Source organism: Colletotrichum navitas, assembly GCF_030913465.1.
Source record: "Colletotrichum navitas strain CBS 125086 chromosome Unknown LY79scaffold_64, whole genome shotgun sequence".
NCBI classification, from domain to species: domain Eukaryota; kingdom Fungi; phylum Ascomycota; class Sordariomycetes; order Glomerellales; family Glomerellaceae; genus Colletotrichum; species Colletotrichum navitas.
Window position 1 is genome coordinate 106,341 of NW_026850610.1, and position 14,695 is coordinate 121,035.

General features: G+C 56.9%; 2 protein-coding genes across 2 annotated transcripts; one reads left to right on the forward strand and one right to left on the reverse strand.

Moving 5' to 3' along the window:
* Positions 1–29: 29 nt before the first annotated feature.
* On the reverse strand, positions 30–1,281 carry LY79DRAFT_638382 (uncharacterized protein). The gene is made up of 3 exons (XM_060562296.1): positions 740–1,281; positions 613–677; positions 30–518 (listed from the first exon to the last, which is right to left on the reverse strand). Exons 1-3 carry the CDS (start codon positions 951–953, stop codon positions 237–239), a joined length of 561 nt encoding a protein of 186 aa, XP_060410725.1. The 5' UTR covers positions 954–1,281; the 3' UTR covers positions 30–236.
* Positions 1,282–13,107: 11,826 nt separating this feature from the next.
* LY79DRAFT_563779 (nuclear pore complex assembly-domain-containing protein) lies at positions 13,108–14,553 on the forward strand. Its single transcript, XM_060558595.1, has 3 exons — positions 13,108–13,368; positions 13,467–13,702; positions 13,766–14,553. The coding sequence occupies exons 1-3, from the start codon at positions 13,218–13,220 to the stop codon at positions 14,297–14,299; spliced, it is 921 nt and encodes a 306-aa protein (XP_060410726.1). The 5' UTR covers positions 13,108–13,217; the 3' UTR covers positions 14,300–14,553.
* Positions 14,554–14,695: the final 142 nt, after the last annotated feature.

Consider the following 14,695-nt stretch of genomic DNA (forward strand, 5'->3'; position numbering starts at 1 on the left):
AAAGGCGGACAGCGATGTGTAGACCAAGAATCTAAGTTGCTATAAGTTGGGCAATCTGAGTTATATTTCGATTACTAAAAAGGAATTCTTGTATATTCCAAAAGTCGGATTTCTTCACATTGCCATCATTTGACACTCGACACTCGATAGAACCAAAATCCCAATCCTTATGTCCAATTATCAACATGCACACCTGGACGCCCCATGCCACCTCTGACGTCGGCCAAACCACCCGATCAGTAGGGGGAGCGGATATGCACCCGCATGTTGCCGTTGCCCCAGGCATTGTTCTGCCCAAAGACGAGGCCGTCACGGGTGCAGGCATCCATAATGGCACCGGCCGAGCGGGCAACGTTGCCGCAGGGGCTGGAAGTATCCCTTGGAGGGTTACCGCCGGTTGCCACGCCGGTGATCTGGGCCTGGCCGCGACGGCAGAAGGCTGTGGCGCTGACGACGGCCTTGCACTCCACGTTGGCGCGCTGGGCGATGAAGTCGATGCACCAGACGGCGTCGGCGACCTTCAAGATGAACGTCAGCGGGGGAAACTTTCTATGGTGCATCTTTTACTCGGGGAAAAAAAAAAAAAAGACAAGAGGACTAGGGAGAGCTTACCGAGGCGGCATGCGCAGGGTCGTTGAAGGTGCAGCTGACATCGGCCTGACGCTTCTCGAGTCCATCTTAGGATGGAGATAGGTCAGCCTTTACATCTGTATACCAGAGAGATAAACATGCTACGAACCGGTTGAGGTCTGGTTGAAGGCGAGGGCAATAGCCTCCTCGGGCGAAGGATGCTGGCCGTTGGGGTTGGTGATGATGTCGTCTGCCCACTTCTCGAAGGAAAAGGGAACAACCCCCACCTCTCTAACTTCAACGTTATCCGCGACGGCAGCCGGCGCGGCAGCGACGAGGGGAATGAGGGCCAAGAGACCAGCGGTGAGGATGAAGTTGACCATCTTGAAGGCAGTGGTGTAGTGAGACTAAGTCGCGAGAGTGAGAAGGAGAGACAAAAGATGACGGGGCGATGAAGTGTCGATGTGAAGAGGGTAGAGACAGTTCTGAAATCTGTGAAGAAGAGACTTTATATAGTTTCAGACAATCTCTATAATGTCCTTGGGAGACTACTTCGCAAGCGGGCCTCTGGATCTTCTCTATCCGCAACAGTCTTCCCCCTATACGATCATTGGGTTTCCGCCGCAGGCATCCGTACAAATATTGCCAGGAGCCGAATCCTTATGATGTGACTGAGGCGATTTAGCGGAGCTGTTAGCTAACGCTGAGGTGCCCATCCAAGGGTGTAACCGTGCGGTTCGTGACGATTGGCGAGGGCCGAGATGCCCGCGGTGGAGGCTTCATATCCACTCCGGCTCAGTAGCACAGAGCCAAGGCGGATCTTGCCCCGCGTTGCCTTTAGCGATTTTCATGTCACTGGGATACCACACGAAGCTCCAGCTCTGCAAGCCACCCTTGTAGTCCTCAGTCCCAGAGACACAGCGGCTTAGCTCTATGTGAGAACTGCGGTCTAGACATGGTCGGCAACAAGCGAAGCTTGGCAACTCCTCTGAGAGTGAGTCTAGCCTAGCCGAGGGTAGAAAATAGTATCGCGCAGCTTGGCTAGGGTAACACACGCCAGGCAGCCATATAATAGGCTTCTCCGCAAAGATGTAATAGGCTCGCTCGCAATGGAGATCGGGTCCAAGAAATCAAGTTATATGGGGCCCCGAGGCGATACCCGACATTGCTACGTTGACTAGCGCTGATGGGAGGACCGGCCGGGGTGTAGGAGGCCTACTCGACTCGGGATTCACTTGGCCTGCTCCTGAAGGAATTAGCCTGAGCATAGGATGTGGTAGCGAAGAAGGATGCGAGAGAATAGCAAAAGTAGCTGCAGATCCATCACGACCCTTGGTTACCATATCATGTAAGCCTAGACTCAAGTGCTTTCAGCTTCCTAAAGCAACTAGTTCAGAAATATCGGCAACTCATCTCCCCTTTCACCGTGATTGAGGTTCAAAATGGAGAAGCCAACGCGTGTGTGGCCTTTCTCTTCCACTGTTTTCTCTTTATTTCTTTCTTTTTTTACATCTTCAGTGACACAAGGAGCATAGCCCAGGAGAAACCAAATCAGACCATCTTCATAGACAAATCTTTCCATACAAGGCTGTTAGTGCAGGGCTGATAGAAGCAATATTCTGTTGTCCCGGGTAATGATTACTTGCGCTTGATGAGTGCCCTCGCAGGGCTCAAGTGGCTTCAAGACATAAACAAGTGTTTATTTCCGCTTCGTAACTACGCAGTATAGATCTGTCAGCGAGTAAAATAACTATACCGTGAATCACTAACTAACACCGTCCCTCTGGTCAACAGCGAATACGAGAATCCTCTAAAGCCCAGACACAGGCATCGAACCCCTCGGCATCAAAACATGCCGCCGGACGTCTCCGCCCCAAAGAGGTCCACCCACCGCCTCGCAGCTTTGGGCGCAGAACACTCTGTCCCGTTGACGCAAACGCCGAACCCGCAACAGTTGTCGACCAGGCACACCGCGCCCCCCGCGCACGGCGAAGTCGCGTTGCACTGGAAGTACCTGTCGCACCCGCCCGACCGGAAGGCGACCCCCCTTCCCTCGAGCGTCGTGCCGCAGAGGCAGTCCGGCGTCTCGGTCGACGCTTCGAGGGGGTAATGCGGCCCCTCGTCGGTCACCACGCACTTGTGCGGGTTCGGACAGCACGCGAGGGCCGTGGGGTCCGTCACGTTGCGCTCGTACTCGGGCGCCGGCGAAGGCACGGTGGAGATGTTCGCCAGCGGAACCGGAGTCGCGAGCGCGCCCGCCGTGAAGGTCAGGTTCAGCGTCTCCGAGGAGATGAGAGAGCGGCAGACGTCTGTCCGGACGGCCGCGGCGCCGTATCCCGCGACCATGCCCTCTAGGCCCGAACTGCCGCCGCCGCCGCCGCCGCCGCCGCCGTCCGAGGTGGAGTTCCGGAAGGTCGCGGCCGAGAAGTCGTACACCCTCATGAAGCTGTCAATGACCGAGAGGATGCCCCGGCCCCGATCGGTGCCGAGGTCGAGCCCGGCGTCGAGGAACGGCTGGAGGAGAGCGTCGACGTTGACTACGCCGCCGAGTTCCCGGGATAAGAGACTCCATACGGACGTAAACGACGGGCAGGTTCCGGCCAAGGACCCCCGCGTGAGGTGGTCCAGCGTCTGCTGGACCGCGGTCTCGCATTCCATCGTGCTGCTCTCGCCGCCGGGGAACGCGCATCTCGCGACAAAGGTCCCCGTCGTCTCGGGGAGAACAACGCATCCCGTGCCGCCGAGTGAAACGGAGACGGGCAGGTCGGCACGCGCGGGTTCGCCGCATTGATCAGTGAGGCGAAGAGTCACGTTAAACGCCTGTTCCTGTCTCCTATCCAGTGTGCCCCTGAAGACTCGAGAAGGGCCAGACGTGCGTGTGCTGTTGACGGGGACATCGCTTGCCCCGCCGCAGCTCGTGTTGGTTAACGCGTTCAGCTGCTCGAAAAAGCCCGATATAAAGACGTCGATCTTGGGAGAGCAGTTTGACGAGGTGAAGTGCAGCCCCTCGCCGTCGACGGAGAGCACATTGCCCGCTCCGTCAACGATTGCAACTTTTGAGGGACTCGAGACGTCGACCAGGATCGGATCGGTATTGTTGTTCCTCAGTCGGAGATACTTGACCGAGTTGGTGGCACCATCCAGATAGAATGCGTCGATGTACGGCGGCTCGCGACCTGTGTTGTTGAGAACGGACTCGTGAAGCGAGGCGATCGGAGTGGGCTCTACGTAGCATGTGCTTCCGTTCTGAGCTGCAATGACAGAGATGCCGGTGAAGGCTGAATCGTAGCTCGTGGTCGCTGTTGCTGAGCCCCTTGTTGTTGCAGAGGAAGACAAAGAAGCAGTTGACGACGTGCTCTCGGTCGTCGTGGGGATGCTTCCGTTGAGCGTGCTTATCAACGTGGCGCCTCCGGACAGAGTCAACGTAGAGACGCGGCCACTGATGGTAACAACCGATTCTGCTGCACTCCCTGTACTTGTAAAAGGCTGCGGCAGCGTGACAAAGACGGTCGAGCCGCCGATGACGATCCAACTCGAGGTGATTCCATCGACAACGCTCGTGACCACTGTAGGAGTAGCAGAAGCTGTTTGAGTTCCTCCCGCTGTGTTGTTTGCAGATCCGAAAATGGTTGAGCCTCCGATGACAATCCACGTTGAAGTGGCACCTCCAACGACGCTGGTTATGGCCGTAGCCTGGCCGGTTTCCGTTGGCCTGCCGGAGACTGTCGAGCCCCCGATCACCGTCCACGACGATGTAACGCCGTCGATGATGCTGGTGACAATGGAAGCACCGGGAGGTAACGCCGGGGTTGCTGAACTTGTCGTATCGAGTGACCCGGTGACAGTAGATCCTCCGGTGACGGTCCCGGTAGATCCGACGCCGCCAACGACGCTGGTGATGACTGACACCGCGCCGCTTTGGGTCCGAGTCGACGTCGTCCCGTTGGAAACTCCGGAGACAGTCGAACCTCCAATCACAACCCATGAGGAAACAGCTCCGTTGATTACGCTCGTGACGACAGAGGCCGGGGCGGAAGCAGACGTGGCCAAAGACGAGGGTCTAGAAAGAGTCGAGCCTTCAATAATGGTTAAGATTGATGTAACGCCGCCGATGACGCTTGTGATGACACTGAATGCGCCACTGGCAGTTTCGGATGGGACGGAAGCTGTGACTGTAGTCGGGGGGCCCGACGAGTTGACTAGGGTCGAGCCTCCGATGACGGTCAACGTCGAGGCTATGCCATCTATGATGCTAGTGATTACACTAACAACTCTGCTCTCTGTCTCGGAAAGAGTTGAAGGAGTTGAAACGATCGTGTTCCCCGTAGAAGAGGCACTCGCTGTGATTCCTCCGATCACTGTCTGAGTTACGCTTACGCCTCCAATGACCGTAGTAATGACGCTCACCACGCCGCTGGGCGTCTCTGAGGGAACCGTAGAAGGGTTCGAAGTCGCCATTGACCCATTCAGCGACGGCGTGAGAGTAGGGCCTCCAGTTACCGTCCTGGTTGTACCCACCCCTCCGATGATAGTCGTAACGATAGTCAAGCCACCACTGGCGGCTTCGGAAGGAATTGTCGAACGAGTTTGAGAACTCGTCGTTTCGCTCGGCCGAGAAGTGGCATTTGACCCTCCCGTGACTGTCAAGGTCGTTACAACGCCCCCAACGACGCTCGTAATGACGGTGAACCCGCCAGTGACTATCTGCGAAGGGACTTCGGATGGACTGGACGTCCCCAGGCTCGAAGTGCCGGTGACTGTCGATCCTCCAACCATCGTACTCGTTGACACGACACCGCCAACGAGACTGGTAATCACACTGAAAATCCCCGAAGCAGTCTCGGAGGGTGCGAGAGACCGAGGCGTCGAGGTACTGTTGGGAAACGACTGTGTTCCGCTCGCGGTGACTATCCACGTCGAACCGCCCCCGTCGCTCATGATCGTAGTCACGGCAGGTGGAATTTGCGCCAAAGACGAAGCCGTGGACCCATCGATGGAGCTTGCGGATGAGCTAAGAACCAAAGACAGACTCTGGGAAGACGCAGCCCCGGCGCTGGTGTTGGACAGGCTGCTGATCGTGGGGACGATCAGCGTCTCAGACGATGTCGGGAGCGGAGCGTCAGATATGGTGGTCGTGGTCCCGTTCAAAACCAGTGTAGTCGGCCTAGCCACCTGGGTGTCTGAAGAAACCCCCAAGACGATGGTGGTAAACGTCAGGTTGCCGCTGGTGACGATAGTCAACGCCCCCGTCGAGCCGGCTCCTGCGCCCGGAGATGTCGCAGATATCGTAGGGCTCACGATCTGCGTGGCAGTCGAATCCAACCCCGAAGTCGCCCCCTTAGATCCGGGTGAGATGGTGCTGGTTCTAGGCGGCGGCGCAGGACGACCTCCGCTGTCCCCGTCACTCGGAAACGAGAAGCTCGACGTGGAGGTGCTACCGCTGCTAGATGCAGCAGAGCTGTAGATCAGGATGGTGCTGACCACGGTCTCGGTAACCTGCAACGTCTTGGTAGCCTCGCCCCATCCACAGGTCGAGGGTGTGGTTGTCGACTGGCCGGCGTCGGGGAAAGAGTAGGTATATCCGCCGTCAAAGACTCCGCTCGACGTCATAGACGAGCTGAGAGTGTCCGAGACCGCAGTCGATGAAGAAGCGGCGGCCGTGATAGTGGTGGAAAAGTCTCCAGACACTGAAGTCTCAACGGCCGGACTTGTGGTCGCGGAGAGCGAGTGGCACGGCGCTGCTGCTGAAGTTCCATTAAGCCCTAGTAGACAAGAACACTACGCCTCGTCAGCACCTCCCCTCCCCTCCCTGAAAGTTATCTTCATGGACTGGCGGTGACTACTTACAGCAGACGAGAGAGGCTCGGGAGCATACGTCGTCGGCACGCCCGCAGGGGGCCCCGAGAACGTCGCGCCGCTGGAAGCATTCAGGAACGAGGAGCAGTACGCCGTCCCGTTGTGGCGCTCCATAGCCCGGAGGATGTTGTCGGCATGACACCCCTCTGCCGCAGCCATCGCCGCGGCGCCCACAAGGACGAGGAGAGATGGGAGGCACATCGTGACAAAGCTCAGCTGCGAGAAAAGACTGAATACGGAGAAAAGAGGGAGAAGGGGGGGCGGGGGGAAGTGAAAAAGAAAGAACGTAAGAAGGAAGGGGTTTAGCGAGCGTCAAGGGCGGAATAGGACCAGCTTCGTCGACCGCGGGTCTCTCGGTGAGGGATTTCCATCGTGCTTCAACCTCCCCTCCTCCCCCTTCGACCAACACCTTTATACCAAGAAACAAACAGCCGAGGACGATTGCGCACCGGGTATCTCGCACTCAAGTGGTGTTCCCAATGCCGACACTCCGAGAAGGGACCACAGTCCCGAGACATATGATAAAAGTCGTGGCACGCTCCCCCCAGTCCCTCATCCATGGTATTGGCGGTGACCTCCCCTCCCGGCGATGCCCTCGGTGTAGATGGTGACTTCAAGCAGAGAGAAAGACGTGTGGAGATTGGCACCTTATTTCGGTGCCCCCGTGAACCCATACAGTCCGTATCACGCCTCAGACGAGTCCCCAGGGGGACACACGGTTCGACGTCGCACGCTCAACTCGCCATGCGCGCACCCGAGACCAGCAGGCCGTGGATCGCAGAGATCATGCAGGTTATCAGGACTGACAGCGCTCAGTCGCAGACGATATAGGACCCCCCCCTTTCAGTTCGGTTTATATACCCATGTCCAAGAGCTCCGTTGTCCTCCATCGTGGCTGTATCAGCCAACGCCACCTCGTGAGAACACTCGTCAACTCCTTCCAACATGACACCATTCGTCCAGACCACAATAATTGACTCACCTGTAGGAATCCCACAAAAGACCTGTAACTCTTCACCTCGTCAAACGGTACACACACCAGGGGCAAAAAAGGTACCAAGACCACACAGCATCCAGAACTCCGAGAACAGACCCTGGAAGCGAGATTGAACAGGAATGAGGAGAGGGAGGGTATGATGGATCAAGGAAAGGGGTCACCACGGGGCCGGAGGAATGCTTCGCTCGACAAACGACATGGACGCTCTGCTTCAGGATGAAAAAGCCAAGAAACCTCCAGTTTTCACCATTACTTCTACCCAGCGCCCCTCGTACAGTCATTATACCCATGACACACATGGAACCGGCCCAGCTCCAATGGGGGTACAAATATACCAGATAACATCAACCAGAAAAGACGCACGTTGAAAAAAACAAAATAGAAATCCATCATTCGTTACACTTCCTCATCCGTCCGACGGCCCATCTCACCGCGCCATCGTTGTCTGCTGCGTGGCCGTCTGGGTCTGGCCTTGCTGGCCCCCCCTCCTCACGATGTAATCCTGGTTCTCGATCGTCACACTCTTCGTCATGTGATTCACCTTGTAAACACCGACAAGCCGGGCGGCCAGCTCAAACATGTTGTTTCGGAGTGAAATGACAATGAATTGGGCGTTCTTGGTGCGCTCCTTGATGTAGTTGGCGACGATTGAAACCTAAGAGGTGGGATTAGCATGGGTGGACGAACGAGGACAAGGGGCCGAGATGGGATGGATGGCTTACGTTTCTGAAATCCAAGGCAGCGTCAATCTCGTCCATGACGTACAGAGGCGTCGGCTTGTAGTGATGCAGGGCAAAGACAAGCGCCAAACTGCTGAGCGTCTTCTCGCCACCGGACAAGTTGCTAATGTTCTTCCATGACTTCTTGGGAGGCATGACGCTGAACAGAATACCCTCGCTGAAGGGGTCGAGGGAATCGACCAGCTCGAGTTCGGCGTTGCCACCCATGGTGATCATTTGATACATCTCCTTGAGGCGCAGGGAGATGGTGCTGAAGCCCTCCATGAACCCTTCGAGGCGCAGACGCCGGAGCTCGTCACAGCGCTTCTTGGCAGCGTCGCGCTGGTCGACGGCGCTCTGAAGGTCGGACGAGCGGGCGGCGTGCTCCTCGACACGGCGGCGGTACTCTGCGAGCACACCAAGGTCAACGTTGACGTTCTGCGTCTTCTCCTCCAAAGCCGCGATCTCCCCCTTGAGCTTCTCCTTGCTCATGTCGGCAAGCTCGTCAGGGGTGTACACAGGCAGCTCCTGGGGCTGGCTGGAAGGTCGCTCAGGCTGTTGTTCGGGCTCTTCGTCGCTCTCTTCAGATTGCTGCGAGTCATCCCTGTCGACTGCATCTTGAGTCACGGTCCGGTCACCCTCACCCTCGCTCTCGTCGCCTTCCTCTCCCTGCGCAGGTGCTGGTGCAGGGGCAGGCTTGGGAGCGGAGCTTGAGGTACCGGTCAGGTCATCCACGTTCTGGAGCGTCAGCTTGGAAAGCTTGTCGTTCCAGTACATGAGCCTCTTCTGGTTCTCGGCCAGAGTCTTCTGGTTCTCTTCAAGCTTGTTGCGCATCTCAATCTCGATTGCACGGGTGGCGTTCAGCTCGGTTGTCTTCTCGTCGAGTTCGGCTTTGAGCGATGACAACTCCCTCTTCTTGTCCGCCAAGCCCTCCTCGGCCTCCTCGACCCGGCTCTGCAGTGACTCGGCCTTCTCGCCCTGGTTCTCGATCTCGTGATCGAGCTTGTCGAGATCCCGGATTGCCGCCTCGATCTCCTTGGTTGCCTTGGCGTGATCTCTCTCGAGCTTCGTCTTTTGCTTCTCGGCCTTGACCTTGCGAACCTCGGCGTTGGACGTCTCCTCATTCTGAGAAACGATTTCCTCCTTCAAGGAATCGACGTTGGCCCTCTGTAGGCGGAGCTTCTCACCACCGACTTCCATAATCTTGTCTTGGAGGGCCTTGATCTCTTCCTCGACACCGGACGTCTCGTCGTGGAGCTTCTCGACCTCTTTTTCGAGCTTGGCAATCTCCTTGCGAAGAGCGGCAATGCGTTTGTCGTCCGAGGCCGAAGGCTGGTGCTCCTTGCTCAACTCCTTGATGCGACGGTGAGCGTCGGCGAGATTCCGGGCGGCACTGTCAATCTCCAGAGTGATCTTTTGCATCTTGGTGTCGAGCATGGGGATCTGCTCGTTGAGCTCACGCAGTCTTGTCTCGAGCTGGCGCTGCTGTTCCTGGAAGTCGTTGTACTTCTCTTCCAAGACGTCACGGTCCTCCTCGAGCTTGGCCACTTGCTCCTTGGAGGTCTCGGCGACGAGCTTCGATGACATCAGGCCTCTCTTGACGGTCGTACCACCACCAGACATGGTACCAGACTTATCGATGAGCTCGCCAGCCAGGGTAACAACACGCCACCTCTTGGCACCATACGCGATCCTGTTGGCTTGGGCTAGGTCGTTGGCCACCAGAGTGTCCTGGAGAGCGTGGTAGAAGGCAGGCCGGAATTTTTCCTCCTTGGGAGTGACGAGGTCGAACAGGCGAGGGGCGTTCTCTGGGGTCTGGATCGAATTCATATCTCGCACTCTGAGCTTGTCCAGACACATAAAGTTGCCACGGCCAAGATTGGTCTTGCGGAGGTACTCGATACACTGCTGACCAGCCTCGACAGTGTCGGTGACAAAGTTGTCGAGAGCACCGCATGCCGTCGAGATGGCCACGTCGTACTTCTGATCGATGGCGCCTAGGTTACCGAGTCTTCCGTGAAACCCGTCGATACGGCCAGATTCGCGCATGCGCATCAAAGCCGTGAGCACGTTGCCTTGCGTCTGGGTCTTAGACAGACTAGAGCGAGCCTCGTCGGCCTTCTGCCGGGCGTTGGACACCTTTGAGCGAATCTTGGGCTCGTGGGCGTTGAAGCGAGCCAGTTCCTGTTCGACCTCCTTTGCCTCCTCCTCCAGTGCCGCCTTCTCGGCTTGGCACTGCTTGAGTTCCTTGGCCTTGGCGGTTCTGGCGTCTTCGATGGCGGCTATCTTGGCCTCCGTCTCGGAGATCGCTACCGAGCCAGCGTTGGCCTTCTCCTCGAGGATGTTCATCTCGCTCTGGGCGACGGCAATGGCGGACTGCTTCTGGTTGATCTTCTCCTTCCAAGGCTCCAGAGACTTTTGCTTGGCTGCAATCTGGTCGGAAAACTTCTGTGTCTTGCCCTTGAGGCTGTCACGGATGGCCGCAAGCTCGACCTCCTCTTCCTGCACCCTGATTTCGAGCGAAGCAATCTCTTTGGCACGGTCTTCGATCTCCTGGGTGCATTGGGCGATGGTCTCCTCAGCTTCCACCGCAGACTTCTCGGCATTAGCGATAGTCTTCTCCAGCTTCCTCTGCTTGTCGTTGAGGAACTTCTTCTTCTCGTCGAACTTGACACGCTCTTGCTCGAACTTGGCCATCTCCTTAACCAGGGCCTCAGTCTCCTTTGCCTGCACCTCGAACTCTTTGTTGCCGCGAGAGTATGCTTTTTGCAGCTCCTTGATGACCTTTTCGCTGCCGTGGTGCTTTTCTAGCTCGTCATCCAGCTGGGCCTGCATTTGACTAATGGCCTCTCCGGTGACGGCAAGGTTGTCGTTGCACTCTCCAATGTACAGCTGGTAGAGGGCGGACTTCTTGAGCGTGAGCTCGTTCTCGTCGCGGATGTATGCCAGCGCCTTGTTCTTCTTGTCTTCAAGACTGTTCTTCTCCTTCTCGACATGCTGAACGCGGCCGCTCTTTTCCATGCAGATTTCGTTGAGGGTCTCGACCTCGGCGGCGGATTCCTCTATCGGTGCCTTGTACTTGGACGTGCCGATGATGTCTTCGAGATATTCGAGAAGGCCGTCGTCGTGCTCGTTGGCAGCCTTGGGCTTCATCTGGGCGATGGACTCGACCTCACCCTGCAAGATAAGGAAACGCTTGTGGTCGAGGTCGATGCCGCGGTCGCGGAGGAGGGTGGTGACGGTGGTGAAGTTGGAGGTCTTGCCGTTGATGTAGTAGGAGCTGGAGTTGTTCTTAAAGGCCTTGCGAGAAATGATGAGGTCGGAGTCGGGAATTACTTCGTGACCACCACCGGGCTGCGCCTTGGTCAGTTGCTGTTTACAAAAAAAGAAAAAAAAAAGAAAAAAAAAAGGGGGTCGCGGGTGAACAAACCTGATCCATGACCTCTCGGAAATGCACAGAAACCTCGCAGTAATCAAGGTTGGGGTGCTGCGCCGAGTTGTGGATGAGAGCAGAGAGCTTGCCCTGACGCATCTTGCTGGCACGGAAACCAAAGACGAACAGGAGAGAGTCGATAACGTTGGACTTTCCGGAGCCGTTGGGGCCGACAACAGAGGAGAAGGAACCGTGGAAGGGGCCGACTTCCTGCCTTCCAGCGTAACTCTTGAAGTTGGTAAGAATCAAGTAGGAGATGACAAGGCGAGGCTTGGGGGTCGTGTCCTCGACGACAGGAATCGCAAGGTTGCGCGACTTCAGCACAATGTCCATGGGCTTCTCCAAGACGGTGTCCATGGCGCGGACAGGCTTAAATGGGGTTTGCGTATCATCCGGGGTCGATGTTTGCTCGTTTACACTGGCAGCTGTGATATCGGCGAGAGGCTCTGCCTGGCGCCGGGAGGGCTCGGGCGTGGCGGAGGGCTTTTTCTTTGAAATGGCCGAAGGGGATGCTGATTTTGTGGATGCGCGAGGGGCGGCACTCTTCCTGGGGCTCCTTGGCGAAGACTGCGGCTCGGTTTTGGTGACGGTCTGGTCGGGATCGAAGACTTCGGTGGGCTCTATCGAGGGAGCAACGTCAAGCGTTGTGGGCGCCTCAAGAGTCGACGGCTCCTCGACTGCTGAAGGCTCCTCCGTTGCTGCACCTTGCTCTGCAACGGAAGGCTCATGTACTGTGGAAGGCTCCTCGAGGACGGTCGAGGCCTCAAGCGTCGAAGGGGCTTCTGAAGGCGCGGGCTCGGCGTTCTTTTTCGGCCTGCCGCGACGGCGCGGTGCTGTCGTCGTAGTAGGCGCGACCGGGGCGGCAGCGGCAGGTGCAGCGCTTTTGGTCTTGCGGGCTCGTGTTGGTCGGCGCACCGGGCTCTTTGAGGGCTCCGGGGCGAAGTCCTCCTCGCTCGACTCCCTCTTAGTAACGTTGGCAATCTCCTCGTCATCATCCGACGAGTCGACGATGGCCTGGCGGCGCGTCGCGCGGCGCGGGCGAGTGGACATTATGCTGGCGTAGGTAGGTTCGGTGGTGGTTAGTCGTGAGAAACGAACGGGATTGGGGCGCGAAAGACGTAGAAGGCGAGGGTATCTCAATCACGAAGCGACAAGAAAACCGAGTGCGGGCGAAGAAGAAGGAAAAGAAGCAAGCACAACGATGTCGCGCGTAGCAAACCGGTCTTTTTTTCCTTGGTGGTGTTCGGGATGCGAAAGGGAAAATGCAATTGTCTTGTTTGCTTCCCCCACTTTGATTTGTTTGAATTGGTCACCGATTAGGCCGATTGTAAACAAACAAGCCACAAACCGCCCAACCCCACACGTCACACGCCACATTCTGTGCGGAGCCACGTCAACTTCGCGCGACTGTGGCTGGTATCCAATGAATTGACGTGCTTGGTGTGGCTAGAGCTCCCCGGCCGCGAGCAGGACGAGAGCAAGTAATCGGCCGGCCAGTCGCATTTCATGCCGCCGAATAAAATAAAATAAAACATCTAAATATCAACCCAGCCCAGACCAGCCAAGCCCAGCTCTGAGCTTACTCGTCCAATTTTGTGTTTTCTTACCTGACCGAGGAAACCGTCCCGTCACACGCATTACAATGTTTGACTACACCAACTTTGACCATGTCTTTGGGGCGCAACAATTCCCTTACGATCGCAAGGCCATCCAAGAGATCGACACGTTCCGTAAGAGTCTTGATGGCGCCCTGTTCATTGACCGGGTCCTAAAGGCCCTGGGTCTCACCAAGGGTACGATATTTCTCCTCCTCCTCCTCCTCCTCCTCTTCCTCATTCTCCTCCACCACTCCCAAACGGTAGCAAAGGAATTGACTGACGCGAGATAACAGCCAAGACTTACCCCCCGAAGACCGAGAACGCCCTGCGCACCCTACACCAGCAACTCTGCGAAGCCGCCATGTCGACGCACCACCGGCTATCGATCTTCTACTACATCCTGCTCGATTTTGACACCAGCCAGACTAGACCGCAGGCGTCGTCCAAGTTTGCTGTGACTTCAGGCGTCCCGAAGAACTACCAGATCTTCATGAAGGGCCTGTGGCTGATGGACCATCTGCAATTCGAGGTGCGCCCCGCCCCGTCTCCGGCTCCCACGGTGTTGCCCTCTGCTAACGTTTTTCTGTGACAGAAAGCACTCGAGTACATTGCGCACCCCTCGCTTACGACCGACTTCGCCGACGAGATCATGACGGCCCTCGTGCGGCACGCGCCCGAGGGGGACTACACCTTGCCTCTGTCCTATTTCCACACGGTCCAGCCTATCCTGAAGACGTCTGCGGCACTGGAGCTGCTGTTCGACGCCATGTCGCGCACCAGCGTCACCGAGGCGTTGTATTTTTCCAGGACACACGCTGAGGCGGTGAGAGCACAGCTCTTCCGCCAACTGATCGCGATAGTCATTGGCGCCCCTGCGAGCGAGGAGACGGCTGCGCGTGCCACCGAACTCGTCGGCCTACCCTTGGATGCGACAGAGGAGACTTGGTTCGAGGAGTATCTGTCGCAGGAGGAAGGCAAGAAGCTGAGAAGAGCACGGGATACGTTGCTCATGCGCAAGCTCGTCACGGGACGATTGAGCGAGGCCGTCAAGGATAAGAATCTGGGAGGCAGATGGGGAGTGGTCTTGGAAGGCATCAAGAGCGGATTGGGTGGCCGGGCGGAGTAACGACATGTCGGCTGGGAATGGTCTTTGGGTCATGGCTGGTGACGGGATCAACGACTGAGTTTGGCATAGCGTTGGCGTTGGTGATTCTTATTTCTGTTCAGATTCAAGGGGCAAGAAGCTTAACTGGCTCACATCAACGGGTGACTCTTAATAGTCAGCAAAGAAGACAAGCTTGCAACATTGGACCTCTCATATCTGGCCTGACGCCTGGTGCTTCAACCAGGCCGAGCACCCCCCGCATCCTCGTAGGTGAGCTCGTTGAGCTCGGTGAGTAGTGAATGTACCGGTATGTACCATGTGATTACGTAATGAAGTAAACCAGGTGACCCAGTTACACCGAGACTAGACCGAGGAAACATGCGGGTGACTAAGCATCCATCGAGTCACACTCGTACC